At 39.6% G+C, this 14,500-nt stretch overlaps 2 protein-coding genes across 3 annotated transcripts in view; one reads left to right on the top strand and one right to left on the bottom strand.

Annotated features, from left to right (window-relative positions):
* The window catches only part of STN1 (STN1 subunit of CST complex), a 58,227-nt gene extending 52,385 nt beyond the window's left edge, over positions 1–5,842 (bottom strand). The window contains exon 1 of the mRNA XM_080687658.1: positions 5,774–5,842. The gene's annotated coding sequence lies outside the window, so the exon portion shown is untranslated. The remainder of the gene's footprint in view (positions 1–5,773) is intronic.
* A 466-nt stretch (positions 5,843–6,308) lies between these two features.
* SLK (STE20 like kinase) overlaps positions 6,309–14,500 on the top strand; it is a 47,282-nt gene continuing 39,090 nt past the window's right edge. For both annotated transcript variants that reach the window (XM_080642683.1, XM_080642682.1), the window contains exon 1: positions 6,309–7,107. In XM_080642683.1, coding sequence (XP_080498809.1) covers positions 6,958–7,107 — 150 coding nt within the window. In that variant the 5' untranslated portion in view covers positions 6,309–6,957. The remainder of the gene's footprint in view (positions 7,108–14,500) is intronic.

Below are 14,500 nucleotides of genomic sequence, written 5' to 3'. Positions count from 1 at the left end.
TAATACTAAAGATTAGTACTGTACAGGGTTTCTCAACTTGAGCTGGATAATTCTTTGTTGGAGACAGGGATGGGGAGCTGTCTTGGGCATTGTAAGATGTAGAGCAGCATTTCTGACCTCTACCTACCAGTGGCCAGTAGCACCCCCTCTCACAGTTGTGACACCTAAAAAAGTCTGCAGAAATGGCCAAATACCCTGTGTGTGCAAGTGAGGCGCAAAATTGCCTTGGGTTAGAAGATAGTATCTTTTATTATTTGTCTACATCCCACTTAACCATGGAGAATTTAAGTTCCACCCAACCGGTGTGACTCAATGGTTGACTGTCAACCTATGAACCAGGAGGTCACAGTTCAATTCCTGGTCATGCCCCGGTTGCTGGCTTGATCCCAATTGGGGGGCGTGCAGCAAGCAGCCAACCAATGATTCTCTCTCTTCATTGATGTGTCTATCTCTCCCTCTGCCTTCCTCTCTGAAATCAATATAAATATACATATATTTTAAAAAAATAATACTATTTCTTTTAAAAATATATATTTTATTGTTTTTTTTTTTTCAGAGAGGAAGGGAGAGAGATAGTTAGAAACATCAATCAGCTGCCTCCTGCACACCCCCTGCTGGGGATGTGCCCGAAACCAAGGTACATGCCCTTGACTGGAATCGAACCTAGGTCCCTTCAGTCTGCAGGCCGACACTCTATCCACTGAACCAAACCGGTTAGGGCTAAATCTTTTTCTTAAAAAGAAAAAAGAGAGAGAGAATACAGGTTCCAAGAAGCTACAGGGTTTTGTTTTTGTTTTTGTTTTTTTGCCCATTTTGATTCTGACTGATTCTCTAGTCATCCCTACAGGAGTATATAGCCTAGCCTATAGTAGAAAATTGAGACCATCTGATGAATGAAGGAGTGGATGAAACGTGGCAATTCTAAACAGTTATTTAAAGAGTCAATTCTGGAATACATTTTTTCTCCCTCAGTGGAACCCTCAACCACAAATAATTGGTTCATTTTTGTTAGAAATGGCCATTTTATAAAGTTCAGATGAATGAAAACTTGAAAATAGATGTGGCTCTAATCGGAATCTATATTGGTTAATTTCCTCCTGCAGCAGCATGAAACATGAGTCACAGAAATAGAAAATTTCGTGATTTCCCAGACAAATAGGCAGTGTCTCGTGACTGTAATAAGCCACAGATTTTGGTCTCTAGTTGTTGTGGCGGCTTTGTGAGACAGGAATGTGCAGTAATAAAGTTTTCATTAAAAACCTGCTGCTCTGAAAGAGTAGAAGAGTTAAAGGGGAAGATTATGAAACGATAGTAAGAACTTTTTATTTCCTTACGGGGAAAACCTGAAAATGTCTTTTGGAAGATAGCCACTGACATTACTCTGAAAACATCCCACGCAATCCTCAAGGCATGTGGCAAGCTTTCTTATCTTACTAGGTACATTTCCGAAGGTTATTCCAAAAATAGCTTTGGGTGGAAACAGGATTCTCAATGAGTTTTGACAGACAAGCCCTTCTTTCTGAAATCCCTAACTGCATTTATTTACTCCTCAGTCCCAATTGTGTCAGAAAAATGGACACAATTACTAGTATATGCATAAGGCAGCTAATGTTAGGGACACAATGAAAACAGAATTTTACAGTTACAAGGGCCCTTAAAGTTCATGTTGAAGAAGCTACCTACTACCAAAATCATACCTTAGCAGTTATTCTATTTTCTGGGTCTTTCTGAATTGTTTCAACTCCCTGAAGCCTCCATTGTTAAAAATGAAACTCAAGTGTAAGCCTCATAGTGTCGAGTAGTGACTTGCCCACAGAGAGAGTTAATGATGGGACAAATAATTTTGAGCCAGTGCTAAAAAAATGATCACATCCAACTTGTTTGCCTTATGAAACAAAGAAGAACTGCAGTACTTAAAAGTATGGGCAGCACAATAGCACAAAGACTTTTATTAATCACAAAGGATTGGCTGCCTGAAGGCTGCAGCTCATGTCTGAATGAGATGAATTCAATATTGACCACTTTAAGTCCTTAACATTCAAAAGAAGTGGTATCTAAATTTTTAAACTGGAATGTGAGTGCCACTTGTAAAAGAAGTATGCCTGTAGAGTTTTTAATTCCTCCAGATTTGAATATGTTAAGACTTGCCATTACACTGCCAAATGTTTATGATTCATTTCAGCAGAAGCAGCTAGAGATGAGGAGATGGTGGGAGTGTGAGTGCAACAGTTCTGTATGACGCAGAAAGGGACATTAATGTAGAAGGGAGGATATTTTTAGATTCCCCTTTTGAAACAAAAGTAGCTTACCAGGTGATTTGTTTACTTTTAAAGTAGGAAAAAAAAAAAAAAAAAAGACCAAAAATCCGTTTTGGAATTTTCTGAATGACACACAATCCTATTTCAGGAGAATAACTGTCATGATTGCAGGTTACTTTTTAAAAATACCTGAGAAAATATTTCTTTCTAAAAATATAACTCCACAAGGATAGACTAATGTATTTATACCACAGTTCTTGTACACCAAAGGAATTTGCTACTTCCATGGTAACCTACACAGTAGCATTTAAAGAACTTAGTAGTAAACTTGCTGCCTAAATTAGAAATAAGGAAGGGAAAGTAATTGATGTGAAATTTGCTTTCAATAGGTATAAAGTTCATTCACTTTCATTCATTATTCTACACAAATTTATGGAATAGGAAGATATTGGGCTACCTCCTGTGAGGTAGCTATACAGACCACCTTAGTTCTTCAATGCTAGGAGTTTGGTTTACCAAGATCTTGGATTCCAGTTCAAATCTGCTATTGTTATCTCTGAGTAACTCTATCTCAGTTTTTCTTAACTTTTATGGGGGCTATTTTAGATCTTACCTCATTGGGTTGACATCAGGTTTAACTGGGATAATGCATGTAAACCACTAAGCACAGTGCTGGCATATAGTAAGCACTCAATACATATTTGATTTTTAATTAAAAAATTTAAATTGATTTTTAAAGAGAGAGAGAAGAGGGAGGAGAGAGGAGGGAGGAGGGAAAGAGAGGAGGGAGAGGGGAGAGGGGAAAAGGGAGAAGGGAGAGAGAGAGGGCAAATTGTGAAGATAGTTCTCCCTTCACCAAGCTATTAGTGAGAATGTCTTGAACTGTGTATTAAATGAATACTTTACATGGCCACTGGTTAAACTTCACTTTCAAAGGTTTAAGAATTCAAGGAAGCCCAACTACGGTTTACAAATAACACAAACATCTAGCTATCAAGGTCATTACTGGGAAAATCTGAATCTGTCTAAATGACATCTCACTGGTATTATTAAATAATTTCTGTGGCTATAACTTCATGGAAAAAAATGTATAAACTCCTATGAACTCCCTCATCATTTCAACAAAGTATGTTATACTTGATCACCTCATTTACACAATATTAACAATGCCATTTGACATTATTATTTGACATGATGCGGCAATTCATAAAATAAGATAAAGTGGCCAATATACATATGAAAAAGTGTTACATCATTAATAATCAGAGAATTGTAAATGAGAGGTTATTTGTTCTATCAGCTTGACAAATATTAAAAAGTTGAGATAATACCTTGGTGCTATTGAGGGTGTGGTGAGACTGGCACTCTCACATATTGCTAGTAGGAGTATAAATTAGTATAATCTTTCTACTGGACAATTTGGCAATACAGGAAAAAATTCTGAATATTATCTTTGACTCAGTAACTCCACTTCTTGTATTTTATCTTAAGGAAATACAATCAGACAAATACACAAAGATGCTTGTGTATGCATGCTCACTGCAGTGTTGTTTATGATAAAAAAAATTGGAAACCACCTAAATGCCTACCAATAAAGAAATGTTTAAATGAAATGTGGTTGAGGTATACCCTCGGACTCCATGCACTTATTAAAAATGATTGGATAGATCTATTTGTACTGGTATGGAAAGATATCCATGATCTATATTTGACACCATTTTTTTGGACACCATTTTTATATTTAAAAAATATATGCATAGCCCAGCTGGTCTGCCTCAGTGTTGTCCCATGGACCAAGAGGTCCCTGGTTAGATAGCGGGCCAGGGCAAAACCCAGTAGGGGGCATGCAGGAGGCAGCCATTCTATGTTTCTATCTCTCTCTCCTTCTCCCTTCCTCTCTATCTAAAAATCAATAAAAATATGTATTTTTTAAAAAAGTAAGATATATATGTAGAGAGAGAGATTTAACCAGATTTTTTTCTATGCATACATTTTTAGAAGTATTTTTTTAAATGTACACAGTTGTGTAATCATTACTACAATATAATTTTAGAACTTTTTTTTTTTGTTAACCCCCCAAAATTCCCTCTTGCTCATAGGCTTAACTTTCACAGTGGTTAGGTTGGGACTGAAGTTGGGTAGAGGGAAGGCAGAATGGGAGAATTATAGACAGGTTCCTAATTTACCATTTCTAAATTATTTGAATTAATTTACAACAAGGATATACTATCTTTTAATTTGAGAAAACAGTAAAGGTTTTTCTATTTTGAAAATAGCAAAAAATGGAAACAGATTTAAACCCTTTGACCCAAATTTGCTTCTGGTAATTTCCCTAAGGAAATAATCAAATATGTGGAAAAGGATTTGTAGAGATATTTATCAATGTTTTATCTAAAGTTGAGAAAAGTTCTATGTAATCTAAATATTTCATGTTTTAAGGAAACAGTTGCTAATGGTATGGGAATATGAAGTGTGTAGGGTGAAAACCTTTATATTCAGTATACTTTAATCCACGTAAATGAAAGTCAATCCACAGCCAAAAAGTCCGGTTTGGAAATACAGTGCAATCTTATCAATATTTATATCTGGGTGGTAGAATTAAAGTATGTCTTTGCTTCTTATTTTATTCTTTGTGCATTTAAAATTTTCCACAATGAGTATGTATTACCTTTACATCTAGTGCCATCTGCATAAATAATAATAGTTAAAAATAGATTAGTTTTTATTGCCACAGGTGTATACATCTGTCAAAACATAAAATCGAATATTTTAAATATGTACAGTTTGTTGCATATCAATTCTACCTTAATGAAACTATGAAAAAAACAAGAGGGATCTTGAGAAACAAAATAATTTTAACTCTCTTTCTGGAAGAAGAGTTTTGGGGCTGGAGGGAAAAATGGTTGGGCCTTATATAGATAGCAATTTGGCCTCTGCTCCAGATAAACTCCATTCATTCAAGGGAACTGCCTTCTCATTATATGTTAGGAATGTTGTCAGGTTCTTGGATACAATGATGAGTAACAAGCCACTGCCCTAAGTGCTCCTTTCTGGTGGAGAATAGGAAGGCAGGTCACTATCTGGTAGATTCCAGCCAACGCCCACATGGCCCAAGCCTTCTTCCACTCATGCTGCCCAAGGGGCCAGAGGCAGATCTGGAAGCCAAGGTAGTAAGTGGTTCAGATGGAGTCAGGAAGGGTGGCACAGGAATACGGTTGTTGAAGATTACCCTCAAGGAGTGTCGTGGTCATCATCTGAGAAGTGGACTTACACACTTTATATATATCTGTGTCTATCTACCTGCACACTTAAAAAAATTTTTTTTTATTGTTTTCAGAGAGGAGGGAGAGGAATAGAAACATCAAGGATGAGAATCATTGATCGGCTGCCACCTGCACACCCTCTACTGGGGATCGAACCTGCAACCTGGGCATGTGCCCTGATGGGGAATTCAACTGTGACCTCTTGGTTCATAAGTCCATGCTCAACCACTGAAGCACACTAGTCGGACTTACCTGCACACTTGTAGCAACAGCAAGAACAAAAATTGAGCAGGCACCGCGCAAACGGCTTTATATCCATTGCCTCATTTACTCCTCTCCGTAAGAAAGGAAAGGTTACTGCCCAAGGTCACAGAGCTGGTAATTTCTAGCTCCAAAGCTCCCAGCCATCACACATGCTCCTCTCACTGTACTATTGGACCCATTTGAAAGCGAAAAAAATCCTTTCGGGCCCCATCGGTACAGCTCAGCTTTCAGTGTTTACAAAATTTCTCAGATCCAGAATGGAGGCAACATCCGCTAGCAACATCAACAGGGTCGTGCCCGCGGGGCAACTCTACCAAAATCCTGGACTGATAGGATTTTAGGGCTTAGAAGGTAAATGGGGAACAATTCGTAAGGAGCGAGGAACGCAAGAGTCCACGTCGCACCCCGGGCGGGACCCCTGCGAGCCCCTCAAGGCCGCCAGCAAGTTGAGCTCAACGCGCGTGCGCGGGGCCAGAGGGCACGCCCCCACGCGAGCGCGCGGTGAGCGGGGCGCGCGACCTGCAGAGCGCGCGGGCGCGCTGCGGCATTGGCGTCGGCGTCGGCGTCGGCGCGCGCTCCAGAACGAGGCTGTGTGGGCTGGGAAGGGAGCGAGGAGGCGGCGGCGGCGTCGGAGCCCAGGAGCCGAGGGGACGCGCGGGCCTCGCGCCGCGGGAGCGGACAGCTGCGGAGGGGACCCCGGGCTCGCGGCCCGAGGCGGGAGAGCTCGGCCTGTGGATTGCCGGCCCCAGAGGTCGCCGGCCGCGTCCCTTGCCCGGAGTGGCCGCCGCCCCTGGAGACTCGCCGTGACACGGGCCTAAGCCGCGGCGACCGCGGGCGTCTGAACCGCTCGGACCCATCGGGCTGGGCCGGGTTGGGACCGAGTCCGGGCAGGTGCCGCCCCCCTAGGGCCGACAGGGGCAAGGCACCCACCGCGCGGCCCGCGGGCCGGGGTCGGCCGAGGGACCGCCCGCGCAGCACCCCCTCACCCCACCGTGGGTCGGAGTCAGAGTTGCGCCCCGCCTTCCCCGGGACGCCCAGCCGGAGCGGCGGGAGCCGGGAGAGCCCGCGCCCGCCGCCGCCCGCCGGGCTCGCGCGGGAGAAGAGGGAGGAGAAACTTTGCCTTTTATTGTTGTTTTAGTCCTTAAGTGCCAGGAACTCTGTTAGGAGGAAAAATGTCCTTCTTCAATTTCCGTAAAATCTTCAAGTTGGGGAGCGAGAAGAAGAAGAAACAGTACGAACATGTGAAGAGGGACCTGAACCCTGAGGAGTTTTGGGAAATTATAGGAGAATTGGGCGACGGAGCCTTTGGGAAAGTGTACAAGGTAAGAGGGAGAAAACGGGAAGTTGCGCTTGTAAGATAAAACGGCCACTGTCCTGGAGTGGCACGAGGATTTCTCCCCCCCTTCCCACCCCCCTGTCCCTTTCCTGTCTCTTGCCCATCTTTTGACTTCGGAAACGTACATCGGAACTTTATCCAGGCTGTCATCCAAGGAGCAACCAAGACAGTAGGGTTTAAGGTTGAACGTCAAAGAGTGATTGCTAAAGGGAGGTGAGGTTATTATACTGGCTACTCTGTCAAACTTTAAAGGAAGTGGGGAAAGCTCTTTAATTTAAAGCAGGGATCAGGTTGTGGCCTTCAAGTATTTTAAAACCATACTTACTATAGAAACCCATTATACTTTTCAGTGGCTTTATATTTGTCTACTAGCTGTTTGCAGTCATGTGTATGATTGTACTAAACCAGTTTCTTTTTCAGAGTCAGGGCATATGCTTGGTTGTGTCTATAGGTAATACATAACCTATGTCTTGGGATGAGAGCACAGTGATTGCTACTTGCCCACTATTCTTGAATTGGTTGCTTCACAACGTACTATAAAATGGAGTGGAATTTCTGATAGAAAATTTCCAGAAGAAAACCTGCATTTAGTACTAGTTTCAGAGGAAGCATTGACTAGAAGTCAATACCAGTGCTTAAGAAATTAAAAATAACACACACTTTATTTATTTATCTATTTATTTATATTTCAGTAGGAAGAGTCTTGAGGTTTCAACCTGAAGGCATTAGTGTTCGCTGTTTATTACCCCATAAGGGTATATGAATGATGTCATTAGAATATTTTCATCCTGAAGGGTGAGGTTTTTATGAGACACAGGTTTGGGGGAAAGATCCACGTGAAAACAAAGAACTAATGTTTATACATGTCTTTGTAGTTTTTATTAGCACTTTCACATAATTTGGCCCCATGAAAGTCCTGTGAGGTCGAGAGGTCGGTGGTATCTACATTTCACAGATGAGGACACTGAGAGTCAGAAATTGTTCAAAGTCACACAAGTCAGATTTAGTCAGTCACACAGTTTAGATTTGAACTCAGGTCTTCTGACCCCATATTTACTGTTGTTTTTTAGTTGAATGTCCATTGGTAAAAATATAGTTTCCCCCCACCTTTCTAAGCACCAGCACACTTCTGCCTTTGCTCTGCCTCAGATGCATCTCACAGCCCCTTGCCTTGCTCATTCTTTTTTTTTTTTTTTTAAATATATTTTATTGATTTTTTACAGAGAGGAAGGGAAAGGGATAGAGAGTAAGAAACATCGATGGGAGAGAAACATCGATCAGCTGCCTCCTGCACACCTCCCACTGGGGATGTGCCCGCAACCAAGGTACATGCCCTTGACCGGAATTGAACCTGGGACCCTTCAGTCCGCAGGCCAACGCTCTATCCACTGAGCCAAACCGGTCAGGGCTTGCTCATTCTTTACTCAGGCTGAAATATACACTCTGTGTGCTTTCAGAACACATTCTTCACATGGCTACTACGGCACCATTACATGTTATAGTTAATATGTTTATGTTTTTATGATAAAACCAGAGGCCAAATGTAAATTATGATAAACATTTGGGTTCATCAGTTGCCTTAGCACATAGTGTATCTCTCTGTATTTGTTGAAAGGAAAGAATGTATGTTACCTACATGTGAGTGCTATTGAAGTTATTGTATGCTGTGAAAGTTGGCAAAATAAACTTCAGTGCTTGTGTGGAGGATAGAGAATGCGTTCCAAAGAGAGTTTACAGTTTAGATGTATGGTAGGAAGGAAAAGCTTTTAGTGCAGTGGGAAGATCACTCCTGGGATTTGTGCTTTAGTGTTGGCTGTCACAAACCAGCTCTGGGGTCTTGGGCAGAACACTTCTCTGGACCTCCATGTTCTTAGCTGGAGAATCATAGATATCCCCAAACGTTTGTTTTGATTTCTTCTACTAGGTGAATTCTGAGTATGCAGTTATCTGGGAAAGGCAAAAATAAGTTACTCAAGGCACCTGGAATCCGGTGGTTAGAAGGTGGTAGGTGATTATAGGCAGTTTTCATGGTATAAGTTAGTGGTCGGCAAACTCATTAGTCAACAGAATGGCAAACCGCGGCTCGGCTCGCAAGCTGCGGTTTTTTCGACCACTAGTATAAGTGTTTTATTGAATAGATCATTGTAGTATTAAAACACTGGCCCTGGAGTTGTGCTATATCTTGGCTCCCTCAATAGCAGCCTGTGAGTTGGACAAATTACTTAATTGTTCCATGTCTCACTTTTCCTGATCAGTAAAACCTGCTTTTAAATGTGTGAAAATTAAAGGAGATAGTAAATATAAGGCACATAAAAAGGGCTCGGTAAGTGGTAGAAATTACTGTTATTATATTTAGAATTCAGAAGTAAACTATAGGATGGGACAGGAAAAGGGACCTATGAAAATAGTGAACCATTTTCTTATTTTCCTATGGCACAGAATGATTGTATGGACATGATAATGCTCTGGGATTTAATTATTTAATGACTCTTTCTGCAAAGTGTAACATATCTTTCTATAGCAGTGGTTCTCAACCTTTCTAATGCCGTGACCCTTTAATACAGTTCCTCATGTTGTGGTGACCCCCAACCATAAAATTATTTTCGTTGCTACTTCATAACTGTAATTTTGGTACTGTTATGAATCGTAATGTAAATATCTGTGTTTTCCGATGGTCGACTTAGGCTCTACAGCAGCGGTTCGCGACCCACAGGTTGAGAACCGCTAGCAGGGTCGCCTAAGACCATCGGAAAACACAGATATTTACATTATGATTCATAACAGTAGCAAAATTACAGTTATGAAGTAGCAACGAAAATAATTTTATGGTTGGGGGTCACCACAACATGAGGAACTGTATTAAAGGGTCGCGGCATTAGAAAGGTTGAGAACCACTGTTCTATAGTGAGATATCAATTGAAAAATTCCTGAAAAATAAGAGACTCCATATAGTTGAAACACTGAAAAATTGTGTCAAGGATAATTTTTCTGGGCTTCATGACTATTTCAGTGTGATATTTGAAGATCTTAAATCCTTTGTATCTTTTCATTTTACTGGTCTATGCTTCCAAGGCTCTGAGATTTTTTTTCTTTTAAATTCTTTATTTTTGAAAGTATTATATATGTCCCCTTCTTCCCCCATTGTCCTCTCCCAGCCTGATATTTTTTTAGAAAAAAGTTTAAACTTATCTGACCTGTTTTTTCTCTTTTTCCTGAAAGTTTTTGTTTTCCAAGATATGCTAGAAATTTTAAATTTATACACTTCCTTCTGTGTGGGGGAAAAAGCTACTAAACTTTCGTATTGTATGAAGTAGAAAACTATTTCTAAAATTGATTGTAACCATCATTTACTTATGGAAGTTAGTAACTTATAAAAATTAAATTATAAACAGGCAATCATCTTGAGTACTTAGTTTATTTGAAACATTTTTTTATCATATACTTTTATTCTTTCTACTCAATTCAGCACTACACAAATCTGTTTTCCCTATTTTTAATCTATTTTCTCTTTTTTAAGTCTCTGACTTATCTTTATTTTTAATTTTCTCTTTAATGTTGTATTATTTGACATATAAAGGAAAACATATATATCTCTCAAACTTTTTACCTTATTTATTCATTTTTTATTTTTTAATCCTTACCTGAGAATATTTTTCCATTGATTTTTAGAGAGAGTGGGAGAGGGAAAGACCGAGAAATATCGATGTGAGAGAAAACACATCAATTGGTTGCCTCCTGCATGAGCCCTGACCAGGGCCCTGGCTGGGGAGGAGCCTGCAACCGAGGTATGTGCCCTTGACGGGAACTGGACCCAAGACCCTTTGGTCCACAGGCCCACACTTTATCCACTGAGCCAAACTGGCAAAGGCTTATTTTTTATTATTATTTATTTTTTAAACTTAAATTCTTTATTGTTTAAAAGTATTACGTATGTCTCCTTTTTCCCCCGTTGACCTCTCCCTGGCTGTTCCCACACCCCATCACATGCCCTCACCCCCCTACTGTCTGTGTCCTTGGGTTATGCTTATATACATGCATACAAGTCCCTTGGTTGACCTCTACCCCCCTTCTCACCCCCCTACCCTCTGAGGTTGGACGGTCTGTTCAATGCTTCTATGTCTCTGGATCTATTTTTTGTTCATCAGTTTATGTTCATTATATTCCACAAATGAGTGAGATCATGTGATATTTATCTTTCACCAACTGGCTTATTTTGCTTAGCAAAATGCTCTCCAGATCCATCCAAGCTGTTGCAAATGGTAAGAGTTCCTTCTTTTTTACAGCAGTGTAGTATTCCATTGTGTAGATGTACCACAGTTTTTTAATCCACTCACCTGCTGATGGGCACTTAGGCTGTTTCCAAATCTTAGCTATTGTAAATTGTGCTGCTATGAACATAGGGGTGCATATATCTTTCTGATAGGTGTTTCTGATTTCTTGGGATATATTCCTACAAGTGGGATTACTGGGCCAAATGGGAGTTCTATTTTTAATTTTTTGAAAAAACTCCATACTGTTTTCCACAGTGGCTGAACTAGTCTGCATTCCCACCAGCAGTGCAGGAGGGTTCCTTTTTATCCACATCCTCACCAGCACTTGTTGTTTGTTGATGATAGCCATTCTGACAGGTGTGAGATGGTACCTCATTGTCATTTTGATTTGCATCTCTTGGACCATTAGTGACTTTGAGCATGTTTTCATATGTCTCTCGGCCTTCTGTATGTCCTTTTTCAAAAAGTGTCTATTTAGGTCCTTTGCCCATTTTTTGATTGATTGTTTATCTTCCTTTTGTTAAGTTGTATGAATTCCCTATAAATGTTGGACATTAAACCCTAGTTGGATATAACATTGGCAAATATGTTCTCCCATGCAGTGGGCTCTTTTGTTGTTTTGTTGATGGTCTTTTTTTTTTGCTGTGCAGAAGCTTTTTATTTTGATGAGTCCCATTTGTTTATTTTCTCCTTAGTTTCCATTGTCTAGGGCTTATTTTTTTATGTTTGGATTTCTGTTGTTATTAATGTGAAAAAAAGGAGTAACATAAAATTATGTATTGAATTGAAACTCACCTCCTGACTGTATACTGGATGAAAGTGATTATTTTTATGGCACTGATGGGTGTACACCTTTAAAAATAAAAATTTAAAAATTGGGTGTACAATTACCTAGAGCTGTAATTGTATTGAAAAGCATAAAAACACATGTACATTTAGTAAATAATAATATGATAATATTAATCATCAGAGTCAAGGAATTCTGCCAGCACCCCAGAATTCCTCCCACCTTTCTTCTGAATTGATCTCTCCCCCTAAACTTTAGGGCCTAAAGGAAAGCACTATCCTGTTTTTAAGTTTTTCATTTCTTTGCTTTTCTTTATAGTTTACTATCAAGGTATGTAACCCTAAATATTATAATTTAGTTTTTTAAAGAATATATATTTTTATTGATTTCAGAGTGGAAGGGAGAGAGGGAGAGAAATAGAAACATCAGTGATGAGAGAGAATTATTGATCGGCTGCCTCCTGCACGCCCCCTACTGGGGATGGAGCCTGACTGGGAATTGAACCTTGACCTCCTGGTTGGTAGGTGGACACTCAACCATTGAGCCATGCCAGCTGGGCTATAATTTAGTTTTGAATACACTTGAACTTTATATGAATGGAATCATGCTGAGTGTCTTGCCTCTTTCAAAATAAGCATTATGTTTGTGAGGTTCACCTTTGTTATCACCTAGAGCTGTAATTCATTATTGTATAGAATTCCATTATATCGTTACTCTTAATGGTAAAGAATGGGTGTATCAGTTGTTTCCAGTTTTTGGCTTTTATACACAATACTGATGCATATATTCATGAGTTTCACTAAGACTTAATTCAGGAGTAGTATTGCTGGGTTATAGGGTGGTGTATCTTTAATTTTACTAGATGATGCCAAAGTGTACCAAGTTACACTCTTACCAGCAGCATACGAGAATTTCCTTGCTCTGCATCCTTGACAACAATTTTGATATTGTCAAATTTTTTCAGTTTTGACAATCTAATGTTGTCATATATATCTGACTACTAATTACTAATAAGTAATTCTTTTCATAGCTTTATTGGTAGATTGAATTTCTTCTTTTGGGTTCAGTTCTCTTGTTCATGTTCCTATTAGATGTCTTTCTCTTGTTTATTTGTGTATTGTTGATTTTAACAATTTTGTAAATCACTTTTTCTACCTTGCTAGCTGCTCACTTGTAGTTTTAACAATTATGGAGCACTAGAGGAAGGCTGTAAGGAGGTGGATGAAGAAAGGACTTTCACCTTTTTCTTTTTCTGTGGGCTTCCTGTCTGCTTTCCTGTTACTATAACCATCATCCTAGTGGAAATTCCTCATCCAGCGACAGGAGTTAAATCCAGTTTGTAGTTTTTGCAACACTCAGAGCTAGCCTCATCATAACCTTTCATAACACCAGCTCCAGTTGGCTGGCCCCCTCTTCCTCAAAAATTCCATAAGACCCCTCTTCCAAGTTCAGAGAGGCCAGCAGCACCTGAGCAGCACTCTCTCCCCAGGGATCTGTTTCAGCTCTGCAGAACATTTCCTCCAAGCTTCTGAATTTTAATAATTCCAATCCCTTGGCTCCGCTGGTCCTAGGGTAGTAGTCTTTTCCTGCAGTTGTTACTTCCACCTCCCAGACTCTCTTAATCTTCTGTTTATTTTTTAATTACCTAGTTAACAACAGAATCAATAATTATTTATATGAAATTCTCTTTTAAAATGATCAATATGATTTCTTCCTCCTGGCTGGACCCTGATTGGTTAAATAAGCTAATAAATAAGCCACAGTTGAAATAAGAGTAATGTAAGATGATGTAATTTTTACACTACTTCGTTTAGATTTAGAACATGAAAACAGTACAGGAAACTTAATAATCGTTATGTTTCCCTGTAGCCCCTAGTTGTTTATGTAAAGTGGCCAAGCTCTATTCATGATTTGTAAAAATTAAAGCAGTGAGTTTTATGTGATTATGACTGATCTCTGAAAACATTTTATCAATGTCAAGTACTATCTTGGTATGTGTTATTTCATTCTTGTTTTTTTAACATTTGTTTAGTTATTTCATTAAATCTTTATGTGAAAATGAGATTGTTTCTTTTTAAACATTTTTTTAAGTAGTCCGTTTTTCTTTTATTATTAATAATTATTATTATTATTTTTAATCCTTGCCTGAGGATATTTTTCCACTGATTTTTTAGAGAGAGTGGAAGAGAGAGGGAAAGACAGTGAGAAATATTGATGTGAGAGAAACACAGGTTGGTTGCCTCCTGCACGAGCCCCAGATGGGGAGGAGCCTGCAACCAAGGTATGTGTCCTTGACTGGAATCGAACCCGAGACCCTTGGG

The sequence above is a fragment of the Plecotus auritus genome (assembly GCF_963455305.1).
Source record: "Plecotus auritus genome assembly, chromosome: 9".
NCBI lineage: Eukaryota > Metazoa > Chordata > Mammalia > Chiroptera > Vespertilionidae > Plecotus > Plecotus auritus.
The sequence above is the reverse complement of the archived record's forward strand: the minus strand, read 5'-3'. Positions and strand labels throughout refer to the sequence as shown.